General features: G+C 46.2%; 2 protein-coding genes across 2 annotated transcripts; one reads left to right on the forward strand and one right to left on the reverse strand.

Moving 5' to 3' along the window:
• On the reverse strand, positions 1-684 carry PtA15_5A641 (uncharacterized protein; the record flags this gene model as incomplete). Its single annotated transcript, XM_053169424.1, has 4 exons — positions 1-249; positions 308-388; positions 488-571; positions 646-684. The coding sequence occupies 4 exons, from the start codon at positions 682-684 to the stop codon at positions 1-3; spliced, it is 453 nt and encodes a 150-aa protein (XP_053020622.1).
• A 4414-nt stretch (positions 685-5098) lies between these two features.
• On the forward strand, positions 5099-9530 carry PtA15_5A642 (uncharacterized protein; the record flags this gene model as incomplete). The annotated part of the gene is made up of 6 exons (XM_053169425.1): positions 5099-5125; positions 5740-5890; positions 8201-8253; positions 8348-8490; positions 8593-8675; positions 8716-9530. The coding sequence occupies 6 exons, from the start codon at positions 5099-5101 to the stop codon at positions 9528-9530; spliced, it is 1272 nt and encodes a 423-aa protein (XP_053020623.1).
• Positions 9531-11497: the final 1967 nt, after the last annotated feature.

Here is an 11497-nt window from a genome sequence, read left to right on the forward strand (position 1 = left end):
TCAACGGCCCGTTATGTATTGGTGGGACTCGGGAGAGAGTGGTTGCAGTGACGATAGCATGGTCGAGGATTCCAGCAGCGGGGACCAAAGTGGGGTGATACTGTTGGTCGGCAGGTCTTGAAGTAGTTCCTGCTGCCGGGTCTGGAACTTGACAACCTGCTTGATCAAGACATGGTCGCGTAAAAACTTGCCGAGATCAGCCTTGACAATGACGAGGTCGTCTTTCCTGACGGGATGGTCGTCGGCCAGCTCGGCAGGATTGAAGGAGTTAGCAAGATAGAAGAGCTCGGTACGGCCGGCCTTCAACCCAACGATTTAGAGTCTGCGAGCGGGGAAGGAGATGGAGGGGCACGCCTTTGCCGAGTTCGGAGACCTTGTTGCGTCCGGCCTGGACCGGGCGCAAGGGAGGAACAAGGAGAGACAATCAATGGTGGTGGGGTGTCGTTATCTGTGACGGCCAGGATTTTGCGAAGGAGTGACTGGCCACAACAAGGAGGGCCACAGAGGCCGGAGTTGGAGTAGATGGTACCCCGCTGCTGCTGTGTTTGATGAGGTTGGAGGCGGCAGAGGCCTAGGGGGTACAACTTCAGCAACTTGCTGTATTTACTCGAGCATCCTGCAACGACGCTTGGTCTCAAGGTCAACATGATCATGCCAAGCCCTCAAAAAGGGAAATGAGTCCATGATATTTTCATCTATTCCGCACAAATCCAATACGGTGATCCACCTTTATGCCATGCAAATGTCAAATTGAACTCCTATGAGACCCCTCAATGGCCGGTCCAACCAGTCATTGAGAGGTATGAGACCCCTCAATGGCCGGTCCGACTGGTCATTGGGAGGTGAGAGACCCCTTGATGACCGGTCGGACCAACCATCAAAGGGTAATGTACTGCGGAGTCCCCTCAATGACCGGTACAGACCGGCCATTGAGAGGTATGAATCTCCTGGATGCCGGGGTGTTCCGGTGATCAAGAGGTGTTACCTCCCTCAATGACCGCACAGAACCTAGCTTAACTAAGCCTCTTGAACAGAGGGTCCAGGGGACCCCGCCCGGAGGGCGCTCCGTAGGAGAGGCTTATGAATAATGTCTGCAGGCTGGCAGACAAAGGAAGGATTTTCAATCCTAAAAACACATAAACACAATTTAAAATTCACCAAAATATGTACAAGAAAAACTGAATAGACAGTTTTCTTGGCAGTGCTAATGGGCACCCTCCCCAAAGTTTTTGAGGCATAAACTCCAAAAATGATTGAAGGAATCCGTTTTGGAGGTCAAAGGAATTCTGGAGGATATTCCATTGCACTGAAGATCCAATTTTGGATTTTCTGATAATATGCAAAATTGAATATCCTATCTGCAACAATTGGGGGGCTACAGGTGTAGGATCTGCAGATATCTGCAGGCTTTTGAATCCAATATCCACAAGGCATGATGGTTGTAATTTCTTGGTTTACATTTCTTTTTCTTTTTTTTTTTTTAAAACATTAGTACAGCAAAAATGATAAGGATTGGGGAGATGAGACCAGCGCCATTTGAAAGCTGAGATTGAGAAGTGTAATTTGGCTCTGGGGCAGGTCCAAAGGAGCTGAGGGGGAGGCTGGGTGATGCTAAGTATTTTTCCTCCAGCCATTGGTGATTTCTTTCTCAGCCAAACTTTTGACTTTGTGCACAAGTCCCTCCCTGCGGGAGGGGCCGCTTTGCGGCCAGCCACAGCAAGCCTCCCACCAGGGGGGACTTGTATCAAGTTAGGCACAGAACGGTCATTGAGAGCTATGACTCCTCTTGATGAACGGCACAGACCAGTCATCGGAGAGGAGGAGTGAATCTGCTTGAAGCCAGTCTGTACCAGTCATTGAGGGGACTCCACAGTACATTACCCCTTAATGGTCATGTGAATCCCCCCAATACCACTACAGATTGGCATTGAGACAAGATTGAGACCGCGGGGAGGATGCCTCCCCGGCAAGTTTCCTTGGATCCAGAACATTTCTGGATGACCCTGACTGGTCATCTTGAGGATTCAAGCTCTCAAGCTGACCTGTAAACACTCGGATGAGTGTGTACAGGCCAGTATTGTGTCTGCCCAGGTGCAGGGCCCTGACAACCAAAAGTTTTGGTTTGAAGGACGTCAGGGCCCAGGGTGTGTGAGCTTGGTTGGATACTTAAAGGGCTGACGGGGGAGCTGTTTGTCCCCCCAGGGGATCTGGTTTCGTTCATCCCCTCCCTGAAGGCCCCCTATTTCATTTGAGTAGGCCCCTTCTTGATTTCAAAAAACAAAAATTCCAAACCCAAACAAAACTTTAAAAATTTAAACTTTAAACTCACACAAAACAAGAAAATTGGAACTTTGAACTCACACAACACAAACAAATTTAAACTTTGAACTCATACAAAACAAAAACATTTGAGCACAATCAAAACCTAACTCAACTAAGTCCCTCTCTTTGTGGAGGGGGGATGCCATCCCGCAGGGACCCTCCGAAGGAGGGACTTATACACTAAGTGGACCCTGCGGCCTGAGAGAATCAGGAATTTGGCCTTTTTCAATCCTGTGTAGCTTCATCACATCACATTGTGTGATTGAGTTGTAGGGGAACAAAAGATGCAGAACATCAAGGAGAATCTTTCCACCTATTGTCCTATTTTTAGGGATATGTAATGGCATTCAAATGTCTTTTTTTGCAACTTCATCTAGTTGGCTATATCCTGTATCACACATGTTGCACTGTACAGAATCTGGAATCCATGATGTTACAACTCTGATTACAGCTCAACAAGAGGTGTTGAGGATGGGAAAAAATAGTAGAAAGATAGGGACAGCTTGGGCCATCCCAGAAATGTAAACAATTTCAAAAATGGTGCAGAGGCTCATGAGGGAGAGTGATTCTAAAAAAGTCCCCACCAAAAGTCATAATTCTCTCAGGCCGCGGGGTCCACATAGCGCGCAAGTCCCTCCTTTGGAGGTCGCTTTGCTCCCCCAAGGAGGGAATTAGCTAAGTTAGAATCAAAACACACAAAAACATATAAAAAACTCACACAAAAACATTTAAAAAACTCACACAAAAACAATAATTATATAAACTCAAACAAACCATAAACTCTGTACTGAAAAAAAATTTAAACTTGAGGAACACAAATTTCAAACTTTTAATTTCTTCTGCCTGCAATTTCAATGAAATGCAGCATGAACCCATGAAGTCAGTTTCTGTGAAACTGTGGTTTTAATAATTAAATGATGATTTTGGAAAATCTGTGAGGATTCATGCTTTGAAGCCCCGCTCAAGAAGAAAAGGGGCTATGGATCTAAACCTAACCCAGCCAGGGAGACAGGTCAGTGATCGCTCCTCAAGCACATGCATATGCATGTTGCCCCTAGACAGTTGAACTATGCTCAAACCTAAGGCCCCATTTGGCTGCCGCGTTATACGTGATAAATGGGCTTATTTATCACGCACAACCCCCGGGGGGTCAAAGTTTTTGGAACTGATAGTGATACTCTCCTACAGATCCAAAGGCACCAACACACACCTATGTAGGCCCCGACAGTTTCAGCCTCAGAGAGCGAATCACCTTGGAATCAACTGAAGGTGAGTAGCTTCTGTAGAGCCTCAAGCCTCATAGGTAGACAGTACTGAGGCTGCTGGACTGTGTGACTTACTGCAGACTCCAGCGTACCCAACCGTCTTTCCCATTGCATTGCCAACCGTGAAGGCGCATAGCTGCACTTGGCACAGCGTGAGAGAAACATCTTCAGAGGCTGTGAGACTTAGCGATGACATGGATACTGATGCAAAGCTCAGTTATCTCTCAGTGCTAACAGCACCTCCCATTAGATCATCGACTGAGTTCAACTGCTAAACTGCAATCCTTCTTACCCTACATCATCAGCTCCTGTTTAACTAGAGCCGGACAACAAACCGCTCTTAGGTAAACATAAATCTTTCTCAACTACATTATCATGCAAAAGTTGTAGTTAGAGATAGTTATGTAATCAGCAATAAAACTCTTAGTTGCTTGATTTATTTTAAAATCTTTAGTACTATTCCAAAAATTAATGAAAAATCATAATTAATGTTGAGTTGTGTTGTTTCCCTTTTCTTTTCTCTGCTTCAAACCTTTCTCAGCCTGTCACATCCGTGACATCTTGTATGTAGATAACCTGTGGCAGCAGATTCGTGGAAGCCTTTTCCTCATCCTTCCACAAACCATCTCACCTCCTGTGTTCTGCTGTCCAGGTTAGTCCCTTTTTCTCTTTTCTCTTCTTTTCCTTTTCTTCTCTCTTTCTTCTCCTTATGCAATGAACATCCTTCCACAAACCATCTCACCTCCTGTGTTCTGCTGTCCAGGTTCACTGCAACAATCAATAGACTGAAATGTGAAATGAATGATAATAAATGAAAAAAATGAACTCCAAAATTCATTCTGGAATTTTATGGGCAGTGAAAACACATCAAACACTGTTTTTTTGTTGCGCAAAGTGCAGTTTTGTACTTTTTGGTGTGTTTCTCACTTCCCACAAAATTCCAGGATGATTTTTGGACTTCATTTTTTCATTTATTATCATTCATTTCACATGTCAGTCTATTGATTCTGATTTTTCATTATTTTTTTGGAATGGTATTGAAGATTTTCCAAAATCATCATTTAATGCAAATAATTTTGCATTTTTTTGGTATTCCAAATAATTTTTATTTTGTTATATTTCTTCTGAAGTGATTTTACACACTCATTCTTGAATCCTCATGACTTCAAGCTTGTGGGTTGGCCTTCTGGAATGAGCTTTTGGGGGTACCAATGTTTCTGTCCATTATGATTTAGGCCCTGTTTGGCAGTGTAATTATTACGCAATAAATAATTGCAACATATGCCATTACGACGCTTGGTGTTTGGCACAATCGTAATATATCAATATATATGTGAATCACCCAGCCAATCATTACGCTGCCCTCAATACACGCTGCCCTCACTATACGCTGCCCTCGATACGCTGCACTTCAACGATGGAGGAAGAATCCTTTCTTGACCCAAATCTTCTCACTCAACAAACACTACCCCAAACTTCAAGGACGTCCAGTCAGCCAGGAACCAATACCCATGGGCGAGCAAAGTCCCAAGGAAGAGGTCGAGGACAACGATCAACCGGACCCATCCGATCACTTGCGACCAAATCCGTGGATCCAGAAAACAATACATATGCGACCACGACTGCTGCTGGCGTGACCCGCAAGAAGCTCCTCTGGACGGGTCCAATGGAGCTCATGATGCTTGATCTTTATGTCGAGGAGGTCCACAAAGGGAAGCGATCGGACTCCGGTTTTCAAAGTACATCTCATTGGTTTGTTGCACAAGAGCTGAGGAAGAATTTCCCCGAGATTGGAAACTTGCTGGATTACAACAAGGTAAAATCCAAGCTCAGCCAGTCCTTCAAAAAGGAATATGACGCATTCTCGGCGTGTAAAGATGCAAGCGGCTTTGGTTGTGATGAAACAAACTGTGAATTGATAGCCTCAGATGATGTCTGGGAGAGGTTTTTGGAGGTGTGTCTGTATTTTTTTTTTTGCTTGTCCCAATGACCGAGCAATGAGGTTGACCATTTTTAAAAGTCGCACCCACATGCACGGAAGTTTCAAGGCACCCCCTTTCCTGAATATCGCAAGCTGGAAATCATCTTTGGCTCTTCGGCGGCGACGGGAGACGCTTCTTGCTCAATCGGTGATTGTGTTGCTCAACTGCAGGCCCAAGCAGCAGGCATCCTTCCTTCCCCCGATCCATCTCTGACCGCCAATACAACCCTGACCACCGATGACTCGCCTAATCCCTCACCAAATCTCGGCGAACCCACCAATCAACCAAATCTTGGCGAACCCACCAATCAACACTTAGCAAGTCCGTCGGCATACCTTACTCGCTCTCATAGAAAGAAAGACCCAGTAGCTGTGGCAATTGAGGGTCTTGTTTCCTATATGGAATCATCCCAACAACAAGCCGATTGTCTTGAAGAGCAAAGAGCCTCTAACTCTCAAGCACACCAGGCACCGACCAAGACCAATCTTCAACGGGCGATTGATCTGTATCAGGAGGAGCATGAACAGGAGGCCAGCCAGGAAGAGTCGTTACGAGCATTCAAAATATTTTGGGACAAACAAAGCGCCCAGATTTTCATCAGTATTTGATCAAAGGAGCTCCGCTCGAAATGGCTCGACGACATGATTGAAGCACTCTGAAACTTTATTATTTTTATTTGCTAGCTTTATCGTGTTACCTTTCAGCTTTCTCTTTTATCTGCCATCCCAGTTGTTTCCATTGAGCCCTGAAATGCTTAGAAGCCTTCATGACACCATAGTTCAACCGGAAAGATTTGCCTCTGGTACTGTGGCAAATCAATCACAATTGAGTATAGGCCAATCGGGCAAACCAGCAGTTGGAAGACTCAAGGAAAGTAGCAAGGGGAGCAATAAGAAAACAGTGGATACAATTTGCTTGTTATCAAACAGGGAAAAAGGAATGGTGGCCCCCATCAGCCAAATCGTGTCTCAAGTGTAGCTACATATTGTTCCCAGAGCGCTTGAGCTATGGAATCCCTCCAATTTTCACACTCTTCTCGGTCTCGGATTGCACCAAGTTCCTCGTCGGGAATCGGAGTTTCAGATCGTTGATTCCTCATTGCCAAATCTGATACCTTGAAGACCTCATCCAGCTCGCCATTTTGGAGGATGTTGATGTTATGTATGCAAGCACATGCCATCACAATGTTGTATTGCTGCTCCAGTCGATACTCGCTGGCGGTGGTGAGGATCTTGAATCGCTGCTTCAAGACCCCAAAACATTGCTCAATGATGTTTCGAAGGCTTGAATGGCGTAGATTAAACAGCTCTTCACGGTTTGCCGGCCTACACACACAATCATCAGCTATTTGTCAAGGCACATATAAAGGAGGACATATTGGCATACATACCTTTGATTTGCCATTCCTTGCTCTCGTAGATGGTATTGTGTCCCTTGGTATGGTACCAAAACTCCCCAATCCAGGCCATACCCCGCATCGGCAAGGTAGAAACTACCAGATGGTATTGTGAAGTTGTTTGATCAAGCATCGTCCAGTACACGTGAGTCATGAGCGGTTCCTTCCCATCCCACTCGCAAATATGTGATCTTCATGCTGAAGTCGCATACTCCTAGTACATTCTGGGAAAGAAATCCCTTTCGGTTTTGATGAGCAGCAGCTTGCAATGCTGGTACGGAAGCTGGAATGTGCACTCCATCGAGAGCGCCCAAGCATTGATCAAAAAAAGGCGAGAATTTTGGATTTGATTTGATGTGACCGTGAGTCCGGTTCACCGGAGGACTGGTAACGAAATTTTTGGAAAGCATCACGAACAACTCCAAGATATGCTTAAAAACCCTACCATCCAAAGAAGCTCAACCAATGATTATGAAAATAAGCAACTCAGGGGAAATGTCACTTACCTAGAAATTGTTTCACCAGAGTGTTGAAAGCGGTCCTGTGCTTGCCAATTGGTATTATTATGCCCAACAATGTATAAAAATATGGCTAGTTGCTCCTCAATCATCAACCGGTTTGAGATTGGCTCGACCTCAAGCTCCAATAACCGTTTGCTTATGAATAGGAAAGTCGACGCAGGGATTCAAAAGACTGAGACACATCGACGTGGATTCCCTCCCAAAATTGCAGCTGTATAATCGGCGCCGGAAAACGGAAGATCGTTGTACGGTAAGGCCTTTCGACGTAATCGATTCATCTTGGCCAGGATAATCACAAGGATTGTGATGAGGATTGCTTCTTCTGAGTCTTCAATCATGTCGTGCTCATTGTCGTCGTCCATCGTAGAGTGTTGCTTGTGAATGGTGGGTTACATCATTACGCTGGTAGACAAACACCAGCGTAATGAAGGTGCAATAATTTTCGCAGTGTAATAATTGAGCATTTGCATACACTTTGCATAGATTATTACGCGCGTCATATACCGCTGCCAAACAGGGCCTTAACATAGTACATGCATAATGTGGATCATAAGCTAAAGATGGATTAAGTTGACCACCTTGGCTACCCGGTCTCCAACACATCGTCATTAGCCAGGCATTTTTGGAATCAATCTAGAAGTAGGTAGTTGACATTGATCTTCTTCTCCTGGTCGTCCTTCCTCATCGTAGTTGGTCGGTCTTCTCGTTGATTAGTCTTCTCGTCGATCGGTCTTCTCGTCGATCGGTCTTCTCGTCGATTAGATCTCGTATGTCAATCTTTGCCTCATTGATAGGGCTTCATAGGGCTCATGATAGGCCCCATAATCCAATTGTGTTGATAATAGGCACACCTCTCAAAAGCTCAGGGACCTTACTAGGCTCTACGATCCCATTGTGACCATCATAAGCCCACTCACCGAAGCCAGCCAAGAAATCACTGAATACCCCTTCTCTCCTTTTCGTCACTCGCCAACCCACTCGCCTTTGTCTCGCGGGCATCTCAGGTCCGTCGGTATCTTTCCAATTCCTTTACATCTCTTCATCGGATTGCAACTTTTTGGGCATCACTGAAGTTCATAATTGCTTTCATGTTGCGGTCATCCCAGGATCAGCTCATTGCATTACACGGATGGACAAGCGAACACAGACCGAGAAACCCCCCCCTCATATTTAGAAGCTTTCCCAAAAGGTCAAACTACTCGAACTCATCATTGAACAAATGAACGCAGGGCAGCAAATCGATAGGGGGGCTTTCACGGAGGAAGAGCTGATTTTGACCGGCGACGCTTGGAGTAGGATCCGGGACAAGCTTAACGAGGCCTGCGAGATGAATGTGACGACTACGCAGGCCAAAAGTCAGAAGAATTCCATCCGGGAAACCTTCTTGGACTATCGATTCCTGATAAACCACCCTGGCTTTACCTGGGACTCGGTGAAATCGAAAGTGACTGCCGAACAAAACGCATGGGACCGACTTCGCCCTCGAAGTAGTCTCACAAAGTACAAAGACAAGAAATTTCCATTTGAACTCGCCTCTCAGGTCTTCAACCATACACAGCTTCCGACAACGACTAGTGAAGATCAGATCCAGACAGCTGATCAGAATCAACCCTCCACCTCATCTGCGAGCCCAGACGGGACAGAAATGAACTCCGGCCAAAAGCGCATCCGTCCCGACGACAGTGGTATAGATGTTCCAGATTATCCAGAAGACCCGGCTGTCACCCCTTCGAAACGTCCTCGAAACACAAGCAGTAGCTACCAATTGCCCACCATTGGTACTCAGACAGCTCAAAGAGAAGATGGTCCAGAAGATTCTCCAGCACCTTTACGTCAAGGTTCCACGTTCAAACAAGCCATCGAATCTCTGACCGAGCTTTTCGCGGACAAAATTGATCAAATCAAATTTAGCCATTATGTTTGCATCCTTGCAATTCGAGACAAAGCTGAATACTTCATGTTCTTGTACCAAAACTCTAACGAAGAACTTTGTCAAAAATGGCTAGATGAAGAAACCCGCCGTGCTTCGCTCACAACCGTGTGAAACCTGAATTCCGATGCTCAAGCCCGCTGCAAGGTCTGAATCCAGTATATCATCAGCTGAAACGTAATTGGTCCAGTATTGCTTTGTCTCGCCACCCCCACGCCTTGCTCTCCTTCCCCAGATCCAGGCATCATTATCACCAACAAACTACTGTCACCCCTTCCTTTCTCTGATCTCAAAAACCTTGATCTCACTCAACTACACGAGGGGCTATTTATTTATTTGGGGTGTATGTCAAGCCACATGTGATTTTCTGCTTGTTTATTGCAACACACAGTAGTGTACCACTAAAAATATATTTAAGAAATTTTCTTATATCTATGTCATTGAGAGAAAAGAATGACATCTTCTTGATTAAGAGGCTTGGAAACAAAACTCCCAAATCTTGACTCCCAATAACGATCATTTACATTGGCAGCACTGTTTCTGATGTTATGCTGTTCTATAGAGATAAAGATGACCATTGGTACCTGTGTGTGTGTGTGTGAGGGGGGGTACCTGGCACCCGTGCGCAGGTACCGCCCACACCCGTCAGGAGGTGCCGGGTGCCTATTTTGGGAAATAAAACCAGGAAGTACTGGGGTACTGCCCCCAAGTACTGCCTCATGCCCCCAAAAATGTGCCGCAGTTGTACTGTCCAATTACGCGTAATCGGACAGTATAGCAGTGCTGCGAGTTGAAATGACACCCGCGGGAGGCCACAGGCTTTGGGGATAATCTCAACTGAGACCGGCTAAATTGTACCAGCCCTCAAGCTCAATCTACCACCTTCCCATTGGCCCAGCATGGCATCCACCTGCAAGCAACACAAGCAATCCTGTGCATCATCAAAAGTCAGCAAAACTCAAGAAGAAAGCAAACCCCTTGTTGACAAGGAAAACATTTTCAAAACTCCGAGCAACACCGAGTCCCCTTTGGAGGCTAATGAAGTGAGCAACACACAGGAGTTACGTGAGTGTTTTTTTTATCCACATCAACACCTCAAATGAATACTAACTAGCAACTCTTGGATCCAGGAAAACCCCAAAAAATTGCCTCTAATTCAAATAGCACCCTCTACAGGTTGTACATGCCACCTGAGCTCTCCAAGCAACTACACCACGGGGCGCCTTTTTGGAAAAGGCTGACATCCCGCGGATGCTTTGGGCTGAAAAGCGTCCGCATGATGTCCGGGGAGCATCCAGCAGATGCCAGGTGCACTGAGCATCACTTGGACGCTTTTGGATGCGTCCAAGTGATGTTCAGCCCTCAAAGACATCATCTGGACATCCTGAGGGTCAACATCCATCGGACACTGTTGCTGGAGTGTCCGCTGGACATCCTGAGAGTCAACATTCATTGGACACTCTGGCTGGAGTGTCCGATGGATGTCAACCCAGTGTGCACTTGATATCAAGGGCGTGTGCTGCTGTCAATTACACATGCCCCCTGCCGTAGTGGGGAAGGGCTGCCTTCACCGGGACCTCTGATGCTGCAGGTTGGGTGTTCAACACCCAGTCTCATTGACCACTGCGGCACCCGGGCCCGATCACCCCCGGCACCCAATCACATTGCCTCTGTCCCCTGGCTCCTGAGCGCATGCGACCCAGGGCCTGGTGCTCGTTGCGGGAGTGTGCTGGCCGGCGCACCTGGACAAATATTTTTCCCATCTGAGGATGGTTTGTGATATCCAGCGGATGATTGGGTTACATCCAGCAGATGCTCCAAGACCATCCGGTGGATACTCAGTTGGGATACATCTGTATCCGTCATGAAGAGTAACATCCCGCGGATGTTTCCTGCCCTGCAAGAGCCGGATGTCCAGGGACATCTCCAAAAGGGTGTCCCATGGACATCTGGCACGACCCGTGGTGTAGACAAAAATGAAAAGCGCATGATATCCTACGCGTGTAAAATATGAGATTGATTCCAATTAAAGAAACTGTCTGATATCCTAGCTGACATCAAATCTCATCTGTGCCACTAGG

The sequence above is a fragment of the Puccinia triticina genome, chromosome 5A, assembly GCF_026914185.1.
Source record: "Puccinia triticina chromosome 5A, complete sequence".
Taxonomy (NCBI): domain Eukaryota; kingdom Fungi; phylum Basidiomycota; class Pucciniomycetes; order Pucciniales; family Pucciniaceae; genus Puccinia; species Puccinia triticina.